Here is a 21,270-nt window from a genome sequence, read left to right as displayed (position 1 = left end):
TCGATAACTTGGCGAACTCGATCGATAGTGGGAGCGCTGAGCCAGCGCCGAGCTCGAGGTGGGATAAGCCGTAATAGTGTTCTCTGGAAGGCTGTGTTTTAGGGGGGGTCCCTCTAGAAAGCTGATATCCCGCTTGGAAGAGGAAAATGAGAGGCTAGTGAGGAGGTGCGCTGATCTACAGCAGGACCTTGAAGGGAGAGGCGGCCGTAGTGATGGGAGCTCATGTTAAGTGAATTGGAAAGTGCTCAGGAGCACGAGCTGGTCAGCAAGGGGGGGAGATGAGGAGGCTGAGGGAGAGCAATAGTAAGTTGATGGTAGAACTCAAACAGTTGAGGGAGGCCAAGATGCGGCAGGCGCAACTGGTAGTAGGGCGTAACCACTGTGGTGAACACCGTAGAGATTAGCGTTGATGAGGAGTAGTGGTCACATACGGAGTATGGGGAGTTTAGTGAGCACCGGCTTGGTTATCGTTGGTTTCGTATTTGTGGAACTACTCGGAGGCAAGTGTGTATTCATTCCTCAGCATCGTAGCGAAGTGGAGAAGCTTCGGAAGGAGTTGAATAGTGCTCGAGGGCAAGAGCGGCAACTTAGAGCGAAAGTAGGTTGTCCGGCGCACTAGCGCGCGCCATGTTAATCGATTTGGCTCAGGTTCGATCGTTAGAGAGCGATCTTGCGCGACAACGGACGAGGGCACCCAGTTCGGCAGGATCTGTCCGGTCGGTGGGCCGAGGAGTTTCTCCAGTCTCGCCAAGGATGCAATTGATGTCGACTCGCTCGCGGCCGAGCAGGTCTCCGTCTCCTCCACCTCCTTCTACTGCTACGACTCGGGGAAGACCCCACAGTGCAGCTCCGCCTACGCGGCCACCAAGCACTACGTCGTCTCGCTCGAGAGGGAGCGTTGGGTCGGCACCTGTGCGGTCGCGAGGCTCTTCCAGGGACTACGCTGTGGGGTATGTAAGCCCTTACGCGCAGCGGCCGCCGTCTCAGAGGAGGCCGTCTCCGTATAGAGAAAGGGACTTGAGGGCCTCTCCAGTGCGAAGGCTCGACACTAACACGTCTTTTCCTCGCGGGCCGAGTCCGGTTAGGAGGAGACCAAGTCCGATGCGAAGAAGAGATAGCTCTGTGGGTGCCCCTGCGAGGGCTGGTCCGATGCTGGAGCGACCGGTGCCGGCCACTGGAAAAGAGGGTGGTCAAAAAGAAGGAGTTATAGTAGGTCCGGCTGTGTCTTCGACTTCGACGAAGGAGGTAGCGGATATCGACGCGAGGTTGATGGCTTTGCAGAACTTCTTGCGGAATACTATGAAAACGTAGATGGTCGATGTTGATGAGTGTATTATTGGTATGAAGTATAATTCGGACATGAAAAGTATCTTGGGGAGGCGTATCTTGGGTTGTCGGGCGGAAGATTCAGATGAGGTCCCTAGTTGGACCATCAATGCAACCGTCGATTCGCAACACCTTTCTTTCGTTCGACGATGAGCAAGCCAGAGAAGGTAAAGGGGAGAGGCGGCAGAAGAAGACCCGAAGTATGCCGATGAGTAGCACGTGTGATCGTCAGCAGCTCGCTATCACATCCCTGCTCTATCGAGACGGCAAGGTACCAGACAGGATGGAGTGTCCTCAGGTGAGTGGACTCTCGTTATCGAGGTTATTTGCTTCTAGTTGCATAAGCGGTGTTGTATAGGAAATATCTTTTTCTTGGGTCTCGACCTGAAATTCGAGAAGGATATGTTCCTTGTGATGCGTGATCATATGCTACTTTTGAATTGGTGGAACGTAATGCTAATATGTGGTATATTGCATATATTAAACATTGGGGGTGTATGCCTTTATATCCCACGGGGAGGCGGATTATACTACATCAGTAGTATATTATAGTATTGGATTGCTAATTAGGTGTTTCTCCGAAGCGAGGAAGAAGACGGTGGGATTAGTAGTGGTAGTGGTCAGCGTGGAGAAGGAAGCCTATCCTTTCACCATCTGGCCCCTCCTCTCACTCTTCCCAATTTGGAGTCTGCCAGTACTTGCTCTATCGCGTCGAAATCCGAGCCGTCGCCGAGTCCGAAGGCATCCAAGTCGCTTCATAAGAGGAAAGGGTGGCCGTCTAGTATTGATCTTGATGCTTTACAAGAGCACCATCGCGAGACGTTGATAATGGCAATTCCGCGCGATCCGGTCACGGGCGAGGTTCTGTCGTGTGGGAGCATCCCTCACGCGTTGGGCAGCTGTAGGCCTTGTGTGTTCGCGAGAAATGATGGGAAACAATGTCTGTTTGGGCCGTCGTGTTTGTACTGTCACTTTGAGCATGAGTCGAAGAAGAGGATGAGGAAGAATAAAAAGCAAAGAGCTGAGGCGCGAGCGGCATCGGCGTTGAAAAATGAAATCGATATGTTGGTGGGGGATGCCCCGTCGCCAAGACCGAGTGAGGGGGTGGAGACGGCTGATCCTGAGAGCATTTATAGGGACCTTATGAACAGCGTAATGCTGGTGTGCGCGAGGAATTTCGGCATCAGGCTGACGTCGGAGAGCAGTTGAGAATTGTGCATGCTACTCATACCACTCCTTTGCGAACACATTTATCTTTCCATATTATATCTACATGCACTTCAACTGCTTCTGTCCATGTCATGTCGTTAGTAACGAACCGTGAATTTGCGTTGAGTTCCCTTGGGCGAGCAGATTCAGTATGTTTTACGATGGCCAGCCATGCGATGGTCCCATGGGCTCTGTTGAGACTACTCACGGTATTAGTCCCAGCAGGTGTGCACGCTGAGAGGATCCAATCTCGAGCTACTATATCAGCCGGTCACTGGTCACGACTGTACGTAGGTTGATCGGCAATCATATTTTTGTGCTTGGCATGTTCCGTGTGTCGAAGAGACCATAGGAATGTTCCGTGTCGCCGTATTGTACTTCTAGTGTTGGTTGTTCAGACACTGGAACCCGGGCGGTTTTGTCTCTGAAGGGAAGAGCGGAGTGCAGGTGAGTCTATGGAGACCTCAGCTAACGGTCTCCTACCGCTTGGTCATCCTACCGGGGAGGGTTCGAAACGACTAGTGGAAATAAGAGGATAAGATTTGCAACTTGACTATGTTATGTTCATTGATTGGGAATAACAAGACTGAAAACTGATGGAAATCTTAAATCATACAAGTTTTTCGAATTGGTGCTGAATAGGCGCGCTCGCTGGGATGAGGCTTCAGAGCTGCTCTCAAAGCTATTCTCGCTAGGTCGATGCTGTATTGACCTACCACACCACCGGCTACTCCCCCTGCTTTGGAGCGGGTATTGGGAGCGCGTCGAGTCTCACTTTAGTCATCACTCCTCCTGATGATGCCCTCAAGGTGAACAGCGATGTTTGGATGGCAGTAGTTGTGAACTATAGTGCTAGGTTCTTGTCGAAACCAGAGTTGTCAGCGACTCCCGGCCACTCGTAGTGACCAAGTGGATACCAGAATCTCTGTAAATGTGCATAGGTCTCAAGGGCTCCATCATAACCCTCAGGGGCGTGTCGATTTGGGTGCGAAATGATAATCGTTTGTGTTCCGTGGAAGCAAGGCTAGTCGGCGAGATATACCGTCCTAGGGAGCACTTCGACGCCAGAATAGAATGGCCCCAATGCCCATTCCCTGTTGCCATGCAAGTAAGTTTCGGACGGATCTCCTCGTCCTTGGCGACGCTCCTGTGACGAATGAGTGACTTGCAAGGCGTTATCGCGAATGTACGTGCCGCATGCGTGCTGCTGTATCTTTTAGGGTATGTGCGGTTCCTGTTTCGCGATTGTGGTTTCTACTGTGGGGACTGATAGAGTGTGCGTCGAGAACGAGCGGTTGATCCGAAGGTACGTTGACCCTGAATGATACTCGGATGAGCTCTACCACAGGTCAAGGCCGCCCTTGTCTGCTACTGAGATCGACAAGCAGCGTGCGACCTATCCCAAGCAACTTTCTCCCCAGCCTATTCTGAGTTGTGGGAATCTTGGAGGTTAGAAGAACGGCTCGCTTTCTGTACCCAGACACGATTCAGGTTGTGGCGGAGGTTCACCGTTCCTAGCTATTCAATATAGTCAACGCCACGGACTGCCGGATAGCGAACACTGTCCTTATATCAGTGCTGGGTGCACTCAGGAGGTGCTCGAGCGGCTCAGCTAGATTCAATGGGAGACTTCCTTGATAGATGGATGGTCGTCGTGATGGATGCCACAAGTGCAGTGAACTTGGACTGAGCTCGGCCAAGATTCTGCCGCTCTACCATTTCCATCCAGTGGTAGCATGGTTGAATCGAAGGATATTCCCCTCGAGTATTTGGTAGATACTGGCGCCTAATGAGGCTGTGATGATGCGTACAGTGCAGGAGACAGGTGAGCGACCGTACTTATTGTAATCATTGTCAGGGCACCTCCTTAGGTTCGGTCATCGTTTCCTTCAGAGCTCACGCCAATTTCCAAGAGTTCTTCATGTTCAACAGATTCGGGTGAGTAGGTCAAAAGCAGATTCATTGAGGAACGCTACCTCGATCCGGACTAGATTTGAAATCCGCGGTGCTCTATATTCGTGTTGATATTTTTCATATCGCCATCATCACGAGTAGAAAATCCGAGATATACCGCAAGGGAGACCACGCAGTTCTCACTAAAAACGTCGCAACACACTTGGCATTAGTACTAGCGACATACGACTGTAGTGCACTCAGAGTGTTCCGTTTTGTGGTAGGGATCGTAAGTGCAATGCAGCTTATCGCAAGGGCGCAGTGGGTTTATCTTTTCCAGGCTCTACACAACTACCGCTGGTTCTCCCGAGATCGGTAATCATGCGGTTAGAATCATTGGCTTCGGCGTAGAGGTGAACAGCAACGATTTCGCGGAGCTGGTTGATTTGTTTAGTCAGGGCAACGTACCGTTTTGGTTATTGATGAACTCATGGGGGGACGACTGGGGCGAACACGGTTGTTTCAGGATGCTCCGTGGTAGCCGTCTTGTCTGCTTGTCCGCTGTGATTATGTTGTAGGCCGCAACCTGTGTGGGATAGAGGAGCTCCCAGTCGGCATGGACCCCATCAATGTGGACCAGCTTGACTCACAGTGAGTCCCTTCGAGTGAATGCTTCTAATACAGTCTCAGTGGAACTCGGCTCTAAAAGTCAGCAATACTTGGACGGAAATTTGCGAAACGAAAGTCATGAAATTGATCGGCGAGTCGTGCGAGCAAGCACAGTGGCATTCACTGAGTGATGCTTGCGCAAATGGACTATGTGACGCGCTGTTCCTGATCATCTTGGATCATGGAGACGACGGTTGAGCTTTGTATGGCAGCCATAGTGGTCCTTGATACCCAGTATAACAAGTCTGATGGGTCCTGGATGGAATTTCCGGGAGGAAACTGCCATCTATGGGGGCAGTACGATCCTGACAGGTTCCCTATAATCGGCCCGATCAATCTCTTGCCTCCGGACATCTTATCGCGACTAGCCGACACTACTGCCGCTGATGCAAATGTGGCTGCGGAATCAGTGCAGGATCTCAGTAACCTTGCTGCCCGATGGTGTCATGCGCACTGTGGGACACCTCAGGCTCTGTGGGAGCTCCTTTTGCTGGATCGTCGTGGCCCGTGGAGGAGAATACTCCTGGTTTGACTAAGGCTCATACGGCAGCGACCGTGGGAAACTGGAGGACGCAGGTGACTGGATTGCACTCTATCACTTCGCCGAAAGACGTGGGTGTACTTTCGGGGTGTCAGGACCCTACTGCAGACTACTGGGAGTCGTTTTTCCAGCGGCATAAAGCTGAGATCTGCCAGGCGCTCAAGATTGATAAGTCAGAAGAGGGAAAAGTGGTGATGGAAAGTCTCGAGTCTCAAGTAAGCAATGCCACATTGCCAATGTGCTTCCTGCAAAGTGTTTTATCTTCACGCCTCAAGGTCGTGTTTGGTACGCTCATCCACATGCACTTGAAATTGGAGTCATCCGATGGACCACTGAAATCTGACGTGTAGGTCGGCCTCGTGTACGAGTAAGTGTGAGTGTTATGGTGCAGATACGTACACGTTGACCCTTTCGGACGATGTGAGGTCACCATCGGGGCTCCTGATGAGCCACTTTCGTATCCACAACCGAGTGATCAAGGAGAGCCTATTTGATGCCCAAGCATTCTCTGTGATGTTATAGTCGCGTGATTCCTTATCGCCACCTAGATTGTATATTGGGTGAATTAGAAGTTTCTCTCATCGCTCTGATGCTGAATTCGTACCAGCTTTGTTTTGTTTCGAGTAGTGTTCAGACGACCCTGAATCCGAATACTCGAAGTGTAGCGGTTAGTACAGAGAAGTCCCTAAACTGCAGCGGGGTATATATCATCCCGGATATTTTGAGGAGACAGATTCCCATGCCCATCGATTCCCATGAAGTCATTATTGGCGAAACTGACTTTCCTGATTATTAAATGGGAGCTTCAATGGCGAAGTGCTGAACTGACCTCTCCACTCGTGTATGTGTATTCCGCGTGTATTCCGCAGTCCATAGCGGGTATAGCGGCCCCACCCGCCAAATGAATATCTGAATGGTATTGTCCGTAGCGGGCATAGCGGCCCCACCCGCCAAATCAATCTCTGAATGGTATAGTCCATAGCGGGCATAGCGGCCCCAACCGCCAAATGAATCTCTTAATGGTATAGTCCATAGCGGGCATAGCGGCCCCATCCGCCAAATGAATCTCTTAATGGTATAGTCCATAGCGGGCATAGCGGCCCCATCCGCCAATTACAGGAGCCAAGGCAACTAAGACACTGTCGGGAGTACTTCCTGTAGAATTTAATATTGACACCCACGACCGTGGAAAATACAATGGGCCTCGAGCTTTTCAACTATACCTGCCGCAGCTGGACTTCGAGTAGCACTGTATGGCTCCATCTAGAGTTGTCATCTTGAGGTTGGTCCTTTAGGAATAGACGGCGAGATATGCCTCAATTTTGGAGCAGTCCGGCTCACCTCTCCTTGCCTCCATTCATCTCCACCGATGCCATTCGCGGACTGCCCCAGTGGGGTAGTCTAGTGGACTGAACGCGTGGGGCAGCCCCACGCGTTCATTGAGCTACTGTCCTACCCTTCCATAGATGCCGTTGTCTCTGCCCGATAAAATATCCCTCCCCTCGAAGTATAATGCAGAAAAATAGCATTTTTGACCGCAAAAAAATTGCGAAGAGCTTTTTACGGTAAAGCTCTACCTTAATGACACCCTTTCCCACCGTTTCGTGAGAATTTTCAAGTGCCTTACGATTCGTGCTTCTTATGAACCCGTATGAAATCTGCCCACTGACCGTGGGCCACGGTCATCGTGAATGATGCTGCTCCGACGAGGAAAGTGAGCAATTGAGGAAGTGCAAGATTGCTAAGGTGTGCGTTGACTTGTTCACTTCGACTTAGTCGTCACTCAGCCTCCTTTTTGACATGAGTGAGAACAGCGACTCCGGACGGGATAAGTACAGCGCTTTGAAGCTAAAGGAGCTGCAGAACCTATGCAAGGATAAAGGCTTACAGTAGGCGGGTGGGGTATGAGGAACTCTTCGTAGAGATGTATCTGTGAGACGACTCAGCTCCAGAGGTGGTAGACTACCGCTGGTAGTAGTATAGGGGGTAGGCTGCTAGGCATTCTCTATAAGGCTTCTCACCCGGGTAGTAGCGTCCGTACCTGTTCAGGGTCATCGGACGGAAAGATGTCCTCATATCTCGTTTGATGGAGTACGATGCTGCTGCTCATGCCACAGAGGAGGGAGATACTCCCACTCTGGACGAGTCCAAAGAGATCTCTTCGAGTGAGCTCAAGGATTCATCTGAGGTCATCCATGGTTGGATATCTGTAAGGTTCGCCTAGGAAGATTTCTACCGGTGTGAAGAAATCGGAAGTAGCAGCTGGCAACGCCGGTCAGCAGGCATCCAAAACAGTCATTTCTACTAGTGTTGATGCCGATGCCGCTCAGGTAGGCCGCTTAGCACATCCACTCTACTCTAGGGGTTTCGTCGCCTCACGATGGGTCACGTTCGGGAAGAAATAGGAACACTCGTTTTCTGTTGCAGAGCCCTAACACTTCCACCGCAGAGAAGACTGAGGAGCAACGAAGGTTAGAACGTGCCAAGAGGTAGTACTGATGGAGGCTAACGACTTAGGGATATTTGGTCGTAGATTTGGTACGGAAACTGTCGAGGATAAGAAGCTGGAGAGAGCCTTGCGGTTTGGTATTGTGAGTAAGCAAACTGAACAGGCGAAGATGAAGGCTCGGTAGGAGGGACTCTCTTTTGGTCGGCGATAATGTTGGTGTCCTCAGTTCTGAGAGGTTTGCGACCACTACTCAAGAGAGTGAGAATCCTGATGAGGAGACTGTTAGAAGGCTAAAGAGAGCCCAGAGGTGGTGATATGGAAGGGGTGGGGAAGAATGACTTTAGTGTGCAGGTTCGGCTTGGTTACCGCCGACACAGAGGCTGAGAAGAAGCGGATGAGGAGTCAGCGATTCGGCACCTAAATTGGCAGCGAGTATATGCAGTTAGCTTTCTCTGTGCTTTGAAAACTCCTCCTCGGCGCTCTGCTGTTGTGTCGTTATGAAGTTGGGGGCGGTGGAAGGGGGGGGCAGTGCTTGGGATGGTTCTCAGTTCATTTATATTTGGGGCTTCCCGTCCCGTCCAGTTGGTAAGGGCTGATGACCAGCCCTGGTAGGAGGCCTTCATGTGGCTGTCGTAACATTGGCTGCTTTCAGTAGGGATTTCTGTGATGAGCACTGAAGAGAAGATGGAGAGGCTGGCGAATAAGTATCTCAAATTGAGAGGGCAATACGGTATGGCGGTATGTTTGCCCAAGGTCTCTTGTGGATCTGCTTTGAATCTAGATGCACTGAAGAAGAGCTACAGTGACAGTCAGCGAGAAATACGAGCACTTCGTGAGAAGATGTCGTCAGCATGGAATTCCTCAGTAGGTGCTTGGGTGTGTTTTACCACCAACGAGGCTCCTCTATAGGGGACTCCGGCGGCCGGTGGCTCGAGCAGTCCTTCAGATGGTGTGAATGGGGAGTCAGCACAGGGTAGTAGTCGTCATCACGGGGAAACAAAGAACTTTCGTATCGCTCAGGAGAGACCATTGCACGTTATAAGGAACGTATAGCAGAGATGGAAGGGAGGCTGCGGGAACTTGAAGGGAAAAATGCCCAGCCGAAGTCGTCTCCTGCCATATCCGTCTCGGCATTTGGCGCTATGAAGGTAGAGCTGCTGTGGTAATTCATTGAGTGGGGCACGATCCGTACAGGGCCTGTTGGTCCCCAGCGCGAGCGCGTTGAAAATGGGAGAGCACCAAGGCAGGGTTGAGGAGTTGGAAGGGATGGTTGAGGAGCTGCAGACTAGGATTGAGGTTGTTGATGATGATTGCAAGGTGGTATTAGGGAAGGAAAGGGGAGATCTGAATTCGCTGGGCGAGAATGTTGCGATTTGGTCGGAATGGGTGGGAAAAATTATGGGATCTGTTATATGGCCACTCCAGTGGGGTACTTGTCGTGGTGAGGGAATGCGAATGTCATTGTTGCTGTTGCTCCAGAGGCTGCAGGATGAGCTTGCATCTGTGACGCGAAGTCGGGACGGAGTGGTAGCCAGAAATGAGGAGCTAACGCGAGAGAGCGAGAAGCAAGCGGGACTACTGCGAGAGTGAGCTAGCCGAGTTCGTCTCGTCTGTGTGCCATATTGTCTTTAGTCTGCGGATGTCGTCGGAGTCTGCGAGTAGGAGAATATGCGCGTTAGAAGAGGAAAACGAGCGGCTCGAGAAGAAGGTCTCTGCCGGAGATAGTGAGAAGGGTGGTCGTGGATCCACTTGAACTCGGCGTACCTTGTTCCTAGGGATCAATCTCCGCGGTTGATCGACTGTAGGAGGTCTCATGTCACTGTGGAAGCGACGGAGATTGACGGCTTCTTGGGATCATTGGATCGGTTCGCAGGTACGGTATCTACACTGGAGGAGGATCGGCGAGCGCTAAAGGAGGCGAACGAAGTGCTGGGTCAAAGGATAGCAGACCTTGAACGGGAGGTGGTAGGGAGGAGGTACACGATCAGCTTACGCGATACGGCTCTCTCTAGAGTGGTAGTCATAGAGATGAGGAGACGCGTCGTAAGGGAGTCGCAGGAGCCTCTATCGCTTCTGTGACGAGCCGGTGAGGCCACGCCAGATCACGCTGCCCTGCATAGTATTTCTTATAGGTGTCCAACGCGTAATGTGGCGACCGAGACCATTCCGCGGGATGCCTCTTCTATAAGCTCAATAAAGGATCCTCTCGACCTGCCAGGGCTCGTTTCACAGCAGCGTCATACGCAAGTCTTCACGGATGAGTCCACGTCTCGGGCACCGACGGAACCTGGCGACCATCGGGATCTGTGGACGGTACGGCATTGCTTGGGTGCTACTGTATGCAGAGGAAGAGGAGGTTATCTTGTGGACTTGTTTAATGGACTTTTCTGGAACCGTTTCCACGAGTTTGATTTTGGGATCGACTTTGAATATCTGAATAAACGTACTAAACGCTGTGTGCTTTTGGTATAGAGAGAATGCAGAGCGAAGCGAGTTGAGCAAGATTGGATTTGGTCAGGCATCTGCCCCTCGAAGTCCGCACTCGTTCCAAGGGCTGATGAGCTCGCCTTCGTATGGAGGTGCGATGAAGCTACGAGCGGATTTGGTGTCATCACCTGACAACCTTGGACCAGTCACAGTCAAGTTGTCATCCTCGTCATCCGCTGAGTAAGTAAAAATCACTTTTATAATATTGGGAGAAAAGAAGTCGCTACCCGGATTTGAACCGGGGTTGTCACGGCCACAACGTGACGTCCTAACCGCTAGACGATAGCGACTTGGAGCTTCGTGACAATCCAACACCTAGACCACTGTCTTCCCATCATCTGATACCGTTCTCCAATCAGGGCAATATCTCCACGAAGCTCCACTCTCTGTATGCTGGTCGAGGCGCTCCGGCAAGAAATACACCAGGCCAATGCTAAGTAGGCGACCACACGATGACGGATTGCTTTTTCCTCTCCATGGCTGTAGGCATTTGATACTCGTATCAGAGATAGCTCTGTCCGCTTCGCATCTCTCGACGGTCTCGGAGGACCGGGATGTAGCGGTAGGCCGTTGCACATTGATCACCGTGGACTGATCATAATCCCATCATCAGGTGAACGAAGTTAGAGCCCTTCGTGCAGCGCTCGAGGAAGTGGAGCTGGAGCTGTCGACGACTAAGATGGGGTGAGGTTCACAGTCGACCGGTGAAAAGGCTCTCCGTATCAAAATAGCAGCGTATCTTTGCACTTTTTAATGGCAAATAATAAAACGAGCCGCGTGAATGGCAGATGGCTGGTCACGCGAACATCTCAGGGTATGTGCTCCGGAGTAGTGTCTCTATGTGATGAATTTTCAACACAAAACAATTATTCCACAAGTAGTCCTGATAATCTCTTGCATGGTACAATGTTAGTCTTGAACACGTAGTTTTGACGTTGCCATGGTGTGGGAGGATTCCTCTGAGCAGTTACGACGAACAGCTCGGAGCACTGACTGATCATCTCTGCCAAATGCAGCAATTGGTCGAAGAGAAGGAGGGGCTTGTGACTCAAACACTGGAGCATAGAGTGCGCCTTTCTATGTTCCGATGATCTGCTAAGTTGGTCTCCTCAGATCTACTGTGGGCGGTGTGGCTGCTGGAACCAATTGAAGTCGCTTGCCAGTGGTGGCGGGCAGTGCAGTCTCTGTGGAGGCCGAGTGCTCGTTCTTGGCTGGGTGGAACCGCCTCCCGAGCCTATTGACGATGAAAAGGCTTCGCAATCCTGACAAGACTGTCACGTAGCATTGTCCTAGTGCAGGACAAGGCATCATCTCTTATTCGCCTATCGAGGAACCATGCGCCACGTCATGTGTCGTCAAGTACCGATGGTGCTGCAACATTGAGTCATCATTCCTATCTTGTTGCGTCTAGAACTCAGTCACAGGGGTAAATCCTACCTGGAGCCAACCAAGCTTGAGTTTAGAGTCCAACGCCGTCAACACGGCTCGAACATCATGTCATCTGTCATATCCGTTCTGCAAGAGACCACCAGGTTTTGTACCCTTCGGTTAAGCGTTTCGGCAAACCGACACAACATTGAAAATAGCGCAGTGGTTGGGTGGCTTTCTAGACCTCTCTATGGTGCAACATCTCGATAATTCTCCAGAGACCCTTCGGGCGAAAAGAGAGGATCCGGACTCTTTTTATTTTCACATTTCTTGCTTTCTACCGCAGTGCCGCTCTCATTGACAGTAACTCATTGTGAAACTCGGAGCATCGTGGGTGAAACGAAACGTCATAACGGAAACGTTCATGCATGCGCTGTATCCTCCGCCTCCTCTTCCCCCATGACCGAGGCTGCAGCTGTGGTGAGCTCCTCATAGGAATAGCCAACCTCGTCCAACACCTGTGAGATGAAGTTCTAAACGCAGGAAGGATTCAAGTTGCAACCTCGAGGAACTCAGTAAGGAGTTCTGCTTCTTCTACGGCCAAACTCGCCTTGTTCTTGAGAATCATCAGCCATCTCTCACAGGCTCGAAGGAACACTGAACTGACCTACGAGTGAACCGGTATGGACCGAATCAGAAGTCTCTATCAGCGCAGCAGCTTTTGGCTACTTGATAAGACAAGCTGTGGCCCTCCCCTCCCTCCAGATCCAAGGAGAACACTGCCAGCAACAGCTCCGGAATGCGATCGATCGGGATCTCCCAAACGCTGTCTCGAGCGGCTGCAGAAGCCGGGTCCAGTATAGCGGCCGCTGACGAGTTCAGGGTAACCTGACTTGGTGGATGCTGACGGATGTTGGATCCCTATGGCTGACCTCGTGGCTCCTCGCAAGAGCGAAAGCTTCAGCTGCTGCAACGCAGAGCTCCAGTACTACTGCCGATGCTGGTTTGACCTCTCGCTCTGGGTCGAGGAGGCGAGCTATGTTACCAAGAAGACTCTGAGCCACGGCTAGGGTGCGCGAATTCTCAGAAGGGCGGAGCAACGACGACTCACACCGCTGATTTCCTCCGCCCATCTGCCTTCGTATTTTGAGCATTTGGAGGGCCTCATTCCTCGTATTACGAGACTAGGCTGTTTGAAAGCGTCCAGTTGGCGTACTACCAGAGGGCTCAACCAGGAGCAGAGCTCTGAGGGAGACCAGGGCATCCAAACCACCCAAAACGACGAGCCCTGACCTATGTGCAGATCCTGCTTCAAAGCATGGCCATGCATGACGCCAATCACGAAGCTCTCAAGGTCGGCGTCGTCCTTATCAAAATACATGCTTTTCCGATGCTGTAATGCCGCCTTAGCGACTCGATTGGCGAGAGAGGCACTGCTGCAGCAGCGAGCCACTCGGAGGAGAATACAGGGGGTCCACTCTTGCACTTCTTTGCCCTCTAGCCATTTCCCTAACGCTTCCTCTGCTGTGGCCTCGTAGGCTGAAGAGATCTCTTCCATGCTCAAGCCCTCGCCTCCAGTCACCACTACGCGCTCAACCACTTCATCAGGTAGAGGTAGGCCGGCCTTATTGAGAAGCGACAGTAGACGACAGGAGTCTCCAGGGCTCAAAGACCGCGCACCCGAAAGAATGTTTAGTAGAAGATGCCGCGCTCCTGAGCTTTTCGGATCAGCCCCAAGAGCAACCAAGGACTCTGTGAGGGAAACTAATACAGGCTTAGGTGGTGACGTGGAGATCACAGTGGTCTCGGCTAACTGGCAGGCTACTCCCCCAAAATCTGCCGCGATGTTTTCCAGCCTCATAGGGTCTTGTAGGTGAGCCGCGGCCGTTTTGGCTGTCGGTGGACGTCGTCCAGCATTCTGAGGGATGGCGACTCGAATGATGCTCGAAAGCAGGCTGGCGAGTTGATTCGGAGTGAGAGTATACGGACCTGACGAGGAGGTCCTGCCAGATCGCAGTCGAGGGCTTACTCCAGGCGGCCAGTCGATGCCTGACCATTTGCCAGAACCTGGGGTCCCGAATGTGCGCAGCTGCAGCGCTTCTACAGAGGCCGACCAACTGATAAGGTTCGAGCTCGAGAATGCTCCGAGCATAGAGTAGTGGGACGGGGGTCATTGAAACTACTGATGCAAGAGGGTCAAATATGATGGGGGAACACCGCGGTTAGGATTAGGTACAGTCCCTCAAATAGCCAGAATAGCAGAACTCAAAACTCGGCGAACAATAACAAGAGAATCATGTTGAGCACAAAATTCACTTCCTCTTCTTTCCTTTCTTCTTCCCAGCCGCCTTGCCCCTTTTGGGCTTTCCCTTTCTCTTAACATCTCGGCTCAAAGGGCAAATCTACTCAACGCTCATACTGGCACTCGTAATGGGGCTAGCAATCACCAGCTGGAAAGGCTCCTCCTTCTCAGGAGTCATCGGTAGCCATACGATACGACCAAGGGGAAGAAGCTTTTCCATGCTCTTCATATCCGGCAGTTCGGGAACCAGAGTCAGCATCAGCCTGAGCCCAAGGCGCGACCAACACAGTAGAATGAGGGACTCACTCGAGGAGCTTTTGTACGTTGGGTTCTACCAGCAATCTCGAGATAGCAGCAGCTGGTCGCAAGCACTCACAGCCAGCGAGATCGAAGTGCTTCAATACTGGACAGTTACGAACGAATCGGATGAGGCCTCTCAGAGTAACGCCCGAAGAAGCATAGCGGAGACTTATAGTTTCTAGGACTGATCTGTAGGACGAGAATAGCTCTTTAGTTGATAGGGTAAGTGCTGCTCACTTAGGTATTGACTTCAATACTCTATCATTGAGAGCTGGGCATGAGCTGAGGTTGAGGTCGGCTAGGTCCTTACAGTGGGCAAGTGCTGACGAGAGCTGATCCTGAGGGGCGCCATAACGGTGACGTATGAGTCGTGGTGATCACCACCCCGTCAGTCAACCCGGCGGCTTGGCTGATGTCCAGTTTTCGGAGGTGTGGATGGTTGGAACATAAAGTGTAGACGCCAGTAGTGGTAAAACGATCGGAGGCGCTACAGGAAGGAATCAGATTGACTGCGACGAGCAGACATGGATACCCACCCAGCGAGATCAACTTCTCGAAGTCTGCTGACCTCGCAAGCGAGAGAGGGCACAGATTCATCCGTTATGGCATCGTCATTATGACCCAAATATAAGCATTCTAATGAAGCGAAGCTACTGCAGACCAACACGGTCGCCGCGGAGAGCCCCGGTAGACTTCTAAGGTTAACATATCTGGGCCAACAGGGTATCCCACGATGAGTTGATTAGGTACTTTATGCTCTGTAAGGACGACAACGCCATGGCAGCGTCATCGACGGCCCTCGGGACTCGACCGGCCTCTAAGGTGAGATGGTCCAAAGTGCATCGGCAAGAGATGAGAAGGGCCGTTAGAAATGGGGCTGTGAAATAGGTTGAACTGAGCACTCCACTGCGCACAATAGTCAACCCTCACAGGTGGCTCACGCGAGGTTGACGTCTCGTAATGCACTCAAGGCTAATGGTAAGTCCCGTGCGAGGGAGTCGAACACCGCGGCCGACAGAACTCGATGACAGCCACTCAGATCGAGCTTGACCAAGGGCTGGTTGATTGAGTAGAACAGTGCCTAGCAATGATCCATCCCATGTGGCCGTGGATAGCAACTGGGGAAGATGTGTCTGAGTGTCACACATCACTCGGTGGAGTAGGGAGAGTGTATTTTCTGCTTCGTTTCTCTCGTTAATCGGTTGTGTATAAGGCGAATCTCTGGGAAAACATTTACAACAGCAATCTGTTACTGCAAATGCCCTTTGGGTGCACTGGTACCAGTTTCACAACAATGGGGGAAATGTTCCTAATGTGATGACATTTACATGGGAAACTGTTTGAAGAATGTGTTCCTAGCCATAGGTGGAAAATTGAAAATGGGTTTCCACCGGGAACATTGGAGTTTCACCCGTTTTACGCGAAGTGGCGTAAAACTCGGTAAAAAACACGATATTCGCGGTATGCTATAGTCGCTAAATATGTTTTTCACCAGTCACTGGTGAAAAACACTGTGTTTTTCATATCACTAGGGTGAAACTCCATTGCAGGTTCCTGGTTGATTCCCCGACAGAAACCTCTACTTTTTCTCTCAGCAAGAGTGCTCGATTACGCATGAAATTTATCAGCACTTCATGAAAGGATTGAACAACCTAGCGACTTGACGTAGGTGTTGCAAGCTTGGTCTACTGGTTCAAGCTGACGTACATCATATCACATTCCAATGATGTCGTCATTGTCAATTCCCTCTAAGGTGGCCGAGACTGTTGACGACTACCATCTCACTAAGCTGTACTGTGTCTGCCGTTTGTGTTTCGCAAGAGTCAAACTTGGGCGTCGTCAGACCAAGAGGCCTCCCCCCAGTGAACTGCAATGTCAGCGAGCTTTGAGGTTCTACGGCATCGATTTCCAACAAGAACTCGGTAAGCTCCAGCTCCCCAAAGTCCTCTGCAGCACGTGTGCTTCCCGGTTGGGCGACTTTGAGAGAGGTACGGTTGATCATGGAAAATGGTATAAGACGAAGTCACATCATTATGATGGCTCCGCGAAGACTCGCGATTCTGTAAGTGTGCAAGTTTCCGTGATGTGCTCTACGATCAAGCGATGCAGAGTGTGCTGCATTGCCGGTCAGTTCGTGCCTAACGCTATTCAGCGATTGCAATTGAATCTCCCAAAGCCTGGAAGGCCCCGGGAGTACTTCTCCCATGCCCTTTCGCTTGGTGGGGAGGCAGAGGATAATAAGGGGCGTTGTAAAAAAGCCCTCAAACGGTCCTCGACAGCAGAGAAGGAACCCCGTGTGGTGACGCTTGAGGAAGCCTTGGGGAAGGATGGTGGTTCACGGCCGTCATTTTCGCCCATTGGTGAAGTATTGAACTCACCAGAACAATGAGGAGCATCGCTCGTCAAGAAGGAAGTGGAAATGCATCAGTGATAGTGTCCGCAGGTATAATGGTTTCTTGGTATATACCTTAACCGTTAGAATCACTTGATGGAGTTTTGTGTTATGAAAGTGACTTTAACACTGTTCGCGGAACGAATTCTCACGCATGTCAACAATGACAGAAATTTGATGCTCCACGAGTTGAAAAATGGTGAATTCTTAGCCACGGAAGAAACTCCGTTTAGAAAGCGACTTCAAATGGGTAATTCGATTGTCGTCCTCATTCACAAAAACATTTTGAGAAACTTATGATACGAAAATCGAGTTATGAATATGAATGTATGAGGTCTCACCGTGTCTGCCGATAGTGGAGTACTACGCCCTAGTGCCTCGTCAAGGGGAGGACAGGACGGCCGAGTTCGACCCGACGATGTCTGTGTACTGAGCACCTGCTTGAAAGTAGCACGATCCTAGAATTGGCATCCCAAGATTAAGCACTCATTGATGGAAGGCAGTGTGGGAAAATATGCACATGGGCAACTCCATGTGTTGGTGACAAAGTAAAAATTTTGGGAAATTCTCGTTGGTTTCGATAAAGCCAGGTTCGTGTGTGAGCTCATGAGATAAGTGAGAAAACTGCTTAGCTCAGCTGAGGAACGCGAACATGAATTCCAACACTGTTGGGGGGGGGGGGGGGGGTGGGAGAAATCCGGGAAATGCTCAGTCTATACACGCCCAACCTCACCGGGGCCGTCCCCTCAACCTCCTGCCGTGACTGATCGTGATAAAGAAGTCGACCATCTCCACGAGTCTCCAGCAACTGGTCCTTCTTCCCCCTGGCCCAGTCTCGGAGGGGCAACAGCGTGCCGCTGTAGTTCATCGTTTCAAACCTGACCGAATGCACCGTTCTCCTCAGTTATTAATACAAACATCTCACCTCTCTGGATGAGGTCCTCGATATTTTGAAAAGTATTCCTTCTCCCCTGTGAGTGAACTAAGCATGACCACTATGACTACACTAAATCTGAGCCCACGAGTCGGCAACATTCGGAGAGAGCTGATACGACAGCTGTCGGAGAGCGACAATGTGAGAATAGAACCTCCGAATTTCATCCCAGTAGTTTCCTACCCAATATGAGCGAACATACCCCAACCTACTGCTCTGGGCAAAAAGGATATTCACATACCACGCCATCCGCAACTCTCCCTGAATTGTTCATAATGGCCTCATACTACTAATCACAACATGAGAGCCTTTTTACCCCGCAAGGCAATTACTACTTATTACGAGGAGCCCCACCTCCCAACGACTTATAACACAATCGAAGAGGCAACGATGGAGACACTAGTATTATTATTATTATCAGCAATAGCTACGCCTGAGTACAGAGGTGAGAAAAAAAAGATAGCACTTCAGGTGAAGATAGTCTATACTTAGCAGAAAAATATATTAGCACTGACCACGAACACAATAATACACTTGCACTATTAGGAACAACAACGACAACTACAGCAAGCTGATGACCCATTCGGTACATGCAGCAGCTGAGGAGAGATCAATAATGAGCGTGAATACGGGTAGAAAGAATAACACCATCAACTGTGGTATTCACCACTCCCGACGACGTGATAAACACTTATGCCCAACGCTCTGCCGGACTCGAGCCGGCGTAGGCTCATCGAAGATTTCATCCCCAGCCGGGCCAAGGTCCAGTAAGGGTACTGATACCGACTTGAGGAAGGGGGAGGAGGACGAGGAGGAGGACTTCACACATAGTGGTGGTGGGGTAGCGACGAACTCCTGCAAAATCTAAGCTGTGCGCAAACAGGCGAATCTTTGCTACCTCTCCACGACTATAATAATATCTCCCAGAGATCTCAGGTGGTGGCAAGGGAACTCCAACCCTGGGGAGCACGACTGGCCCAGGGTATGCAGGAGGAGAGTACCTAAATCAACAATCTCACTACGGACTGCCCCCCCCCTACATATTGGGCAGCTCGGACCGAGATGTCGGGCTCGGGGTTAGAACCTGCGACCACACATAGGATAAGAGTGTGAGGGAGAAGGCGCACTACAGGAGCATAAGAGGAACGTGAAGAGGTGACAGCCGAGCCCTGTGGGGTCATGCTTTGAGGGTAACCCATAACACTGCAGCTGCTACCCCGGCCATACTCACTAGCTGGGTAGTACGAAGCAGTGGGGGCCATACGACGATTACCTCTGAGTAAAAAAACCCGTGAGTCTCCGAGCGATTACACCACACCAACTCCGAGCCATGAATTCTTTACCATACTTCTCACTATTCTCATTTGGTATGCCTATCTACTGAACACGTTCGAGAGGCACCAAGAGATCTCCCGTATAAACGCGACCATTTCAGACAATAACAACTGTTCAGTGGAGTTTCACCCGTTTTATGTGAAGTGGAGTATTACTCTGTGAATAACGCGATGATCGAACTATGCACTAGTCGTGGAACATATTTTTACTAGTGTTTTTCATATCACTAGGGTGGTGAAACTCCAGTGTATATACCTATTACAACTGTAGACACTACCTCCATCTCGAATACGCTTTGTTATTTTTATAATATAAGTGCTAATATAAACCTATAAAATGATAACAGATATACGCCAACTAGATAACTAATATATATTCCTATCACCGTTTAATAAGGCTGACATCAAAGTAACATAATATTGGAGTTTCACGACCGTGATATGAAAAACACTAGTGAAAACATATTTCACGATGAATGCATATCACCGCGAATATCGCCTTTTTCACACTTCACGTAATACGGGTCGTGAAACTCCATTAAATATAATAAACTACAATTCACTTTTATTAACCTACTATATTTCCTCACTAGTGGAATGCCAAGCCAAGCCTCACCTAACTAGCTGCCTCTTTTTTTGCAGGTCATAGAGTTTAGTCAGGGGCGCCACATCCGCAGCAGTCGCCGTACTACTCACAGACCTCTTACTCGAAGAAACATGAGGATCTGACTCTGCCTTAGTCATTGTAGATAAGAACAGAATATATACACTATAATCTACTAAGAAGGATACCTCATAAGGATACCCAACGGAACAGATACGACTATGATACCCTGGCCTAGAAGGAAAGCCAGAGTTATATCATAGCAGTCACTTAGCAACGCCTAACGTGAGTCACAAGCATGGCGTTCATTAACTCATTCCTATGAAGACTTTCCATCCCAATAACAACAAGACGAGGTGCATAGGCAGATATTGTTTTTTATTAGTAATAGTATTACCCAATAAATGGTTACTTGGACTCCTCCTATGCAAGCAAGAGAGCGTAGTCATAGTAGTAGTGATAATTTACAGGAGAGAAAAAGTAAAAATGCAACAGTAGCAGCAGTAGCAGCAACGTACACGTATCGTTTTGATGTGACAACAACTTCAACAGCAGCGAGCCTATCTTCGTCTGTGAACAACAGGCGATAGAGACATATGCCTCGACCACCTAACCCTTCCCAGAGGCGAGGAGCCATCCTTCCTAGGCCCCGCCACCACCGCCTGCGGCGCTCGTCCCTGTAGTCTTCGTCGACGCGTCTTCACCAGTGGGGACACACTACACCTCTCCTCCTCTTCTTCCTCTTCACCACTACCACTACTGCCAGCGGCACTCACATCTGACCCCGTCGTTGAACTGACCGTTGATGCTGAGGATCTTGGGCTCAGGCTAACTCTGACAAGAAAGCATATCATCAATACTACAGGTCTACTCAACAGCGCCCTAATACTCTATATACGGCCACTTCGCTCTTCTGCCTTCCCTCTGGCCTCCCCAACGCGCCTTATTGTATTCACCACTGCTGCTGTTATCATCGTTACCGACTGGTACTCGTCGTCGAGACTGCTGCTCCTCTCCTCCCATGCTGATCTCCATCGGGATTTCCCTCGTGCCTTCATACACGTCCAAGGGCGATGGCGGCTTAGAAGAATACAGCACCATCATCAGCACATAGGCCAGTAACAGGCTGAACAGGAAAAAAACAGTTAATTCCATACCACTCCTCTGGTATTTCCTACCATTGCGATGCCACTGTCAAATAATACAGTGGCAGACCCCAGCTGCCGGCCCCCACTGTGAGTGAAAGCACCATAGAAACGACCATGAGGGCACCACCAGCCTGCCGTACTACCTGTCGGTTCACTCTTGTCGACATACACAAAAGCACCGCGCCATCACTACTGGCCATACTCCACATAGATAAGGCCAACACCAAGGGCAATAGGGCGGTAACAGCACCATCTAGTACAGCCCAACTATCAGCTACGCCCGGCATAAGGGGGTTCACCCCAACCATCTCGTG

The 21,270-nt window shown here is 50.5% G+C and overlaps 7 protein-coding genes and 1 non-coding gene across 8 annotated transcripts in view; 2 read left to right on the top strand and 6 right to left on the bottom strand.

Annotated features, from left to right (window-relative positions):
- Positions 1 to 1,435: 1,435 nt before the first annotated feature.
- Positions 1,436 to 6,233, top strand: Pmar_PMAR011495 (hypothetical protein; the record flags this gene model as incomplete). The annotated part of the gene is made up of 21 exons (XM_002773610.1): positions 1,436 to 1,624; positions 1,897 to 2,478; positions 2,752 to 2,825; positions 2,934 to 2,982; positions 3,231 to 3,344; positions 3,392 to 3,462; positions 3,505 to 3,643; positions 3,756 to 3,841; positions 3,884 to 3,984; positions 4,027 to 4,130; positions 4,177 to 4,263; positions 4,312 to 4,360; positions 4,407 to 4,473; positions 4,769 to 4,841; positions 4,887 to 4,965; positions 5,007 to 5,079; positions 5,410 to 5,519; positions 5,567 to 5,673; positions 5,734 to 5,853; positions 5,914 to 5,984; positions 6,030 to 6,233. The coding sequence occupies 21 exons, from the start codon at positions 1,436 to 1,438 to the stop codon at positions 6,130 to 6,132; spliced, it is 2,448 nt and encodes an 815-aa protein (XP_002773656.1). The 3' UTR covers positions 6,133 to 6,233.
- Positions 6,234 to 7,438: 1,205 nt separating this feature from the next.
- Pmar_PMAR011494 (conserved hypothetical protein) lies at positions 7,439 to 9,840 on the top strand (the record flags this gene model as incomplete). Its single annotated transcript, XM_002773609.1, has 13 exons — positions 7,439 to 7,527; positions 7,688 to 7,803; positions 7,853 to 7,968; positions 8,066 to 8,127; positions 8,172 to 8,267; positions 8,314 to 8,394; positions 8,439 to 8,488; positions 8,743 to 8,951; positions 8,997 to 9,060; positions 9,108 to 9,235; positions 9,282 to 9,404; positions 9,567 to 9,673; positions 9,720 to 9,840. 13 exons carry the CDS (start codon positions 7,439 to 7,441, stop codon positions 9,838 to 9,840), a joined length of 1,362 nt encoding a protein of 453 aa, XP_002773655.1.
- Positions 9,841 to 10,792: 952 nt separating this feature from the next.
- Pmar_PMAR011493 lies at positions 10,793 to 10,864 on the bottom strand. Its single transcript has one exon. It is a non-coding gene; the product is annotated as a tRNA-His (tRNA).
- Positions 10,865 to 13,235: 2,371 nt separating this feature from the next.
- Pmar_PMAR011492 (hypothetical protein) lies at positions 13,236 to 13,860 on the bottom strand (the record flags this gene model as incomplete). Its single annotated transcript, XM_002773608.1, has 1 exon — positions 13,236 to 13,860. A coding segment is annotated over one exon (625 nt), but the record flags the coding sequence as incomplete, so codon positions are not given.
- A 394-nt stretch (positions 13,861 to 14,254) lies between these two features.
- On the bottom strand, positions 14,255 to 15,070 carry Pmar_PMAR011491 (hypothetical protein; the record flags this gene model as incomplete). The annotated part of the gene is made up of 4 exons (XM_002773607.1): positions 14,255 to 14,344; positions 14,390 to 14,507; positions 14,551 to 14,733; positions 15,036 to 15,070. 4 exons carry the CDS (start codon positions 15,068 to 15,070, stop codon positions 14,255 to 14,257), a joined length of 426 nt encoding a protein of 141 aa, XP_002773653.1.
- Positions 15,071 to 18,299: 3,229 nt separating this feature from the next.
- Pmar_PMAR011490 (hypothetical protein) lies at positions 18,300 to 19,985 on the bottom strand. The gene is made up of 5 exons (XM_002773606.1): positions 19,821 to 19,985; positions 19,001 to 19,145; positions 18,911 to 18,954; positions 18,769 to 18,871; positions 18,300 to 18,725 (listed from the first exon to the last, which is right to left on the bottom strand). The coding sequence occupies exons 1-5, from the start codon at positions 19,946 to 19,948 to the stop codon at positions 18,534 to 18,536; spliced, it is 612 nt and encodes a 203-aa protein (XP_002773652.1). The 5' UTR covers positions 19,949 to 19,985; the 3' UTR covers positions 18,300 to 18,533.
- A 216-nt stretch (positions 19,986 to 20,201) lies between these two features.
- On the bottom strand, positions 20,202 to 20,838 carry Pmar_PMAR011489 (hypothetical protein; the record flags this gene model as incomplete). Its single annotated transcript, XM_002773605.1, has 2 exons — positions 20,202 to 20,642; positions 20,698 to 20,838. Coding segments are annotated over 2 exons (414 nt in total), but the record flags the coding sequence as incomplete, so codon positions are not given.
- A 51-nt stretch (positions 20,839 to 20,889) lies between these two features.
- Pmar_PMAR011488 (hypothetical protein) overlaps positions 20,890 to 21,270 on the bottom strand; it is a gene marked incomplete at both ends in the record, with an annotated part of 642 nt that continues 261 nt past the window's right edge. The window contains 2 exons of the mRNA XM_002773604.1: positions 20,890 to 20,934; positions 21,100 to 21,270. The exon at positions 21,100 to 21,270 is cut by the window's right edge and continues 75 nt beyond it. Coding sequence (XP_002773650.1) covers positions 20,890 to 20,934; positions 21,100 to 21,270 — 216 coding nt within the window. The remainder of the gene's footprint in view (positions 20,935 to 21,099) is intronic.

This window comes from Perkinsus marinus (assembly GCF_000006405.1).
Source record: "Perkinsus marinus ATCC 50983 genomic scaffold scf_1104296958712, whole genome shotgun sequence".
In the NCBI taxonomy this organism is placed as follows: Eukaryota; Perkinsozoa; order Perkinsida; family Perkinsidae; genus Perkinsus; species Perkinsus marinus.
Note: the sequence above shows the minus strand (reverse complement) of the source record. Positions and strands in the feature narration are given on the sequence as shown.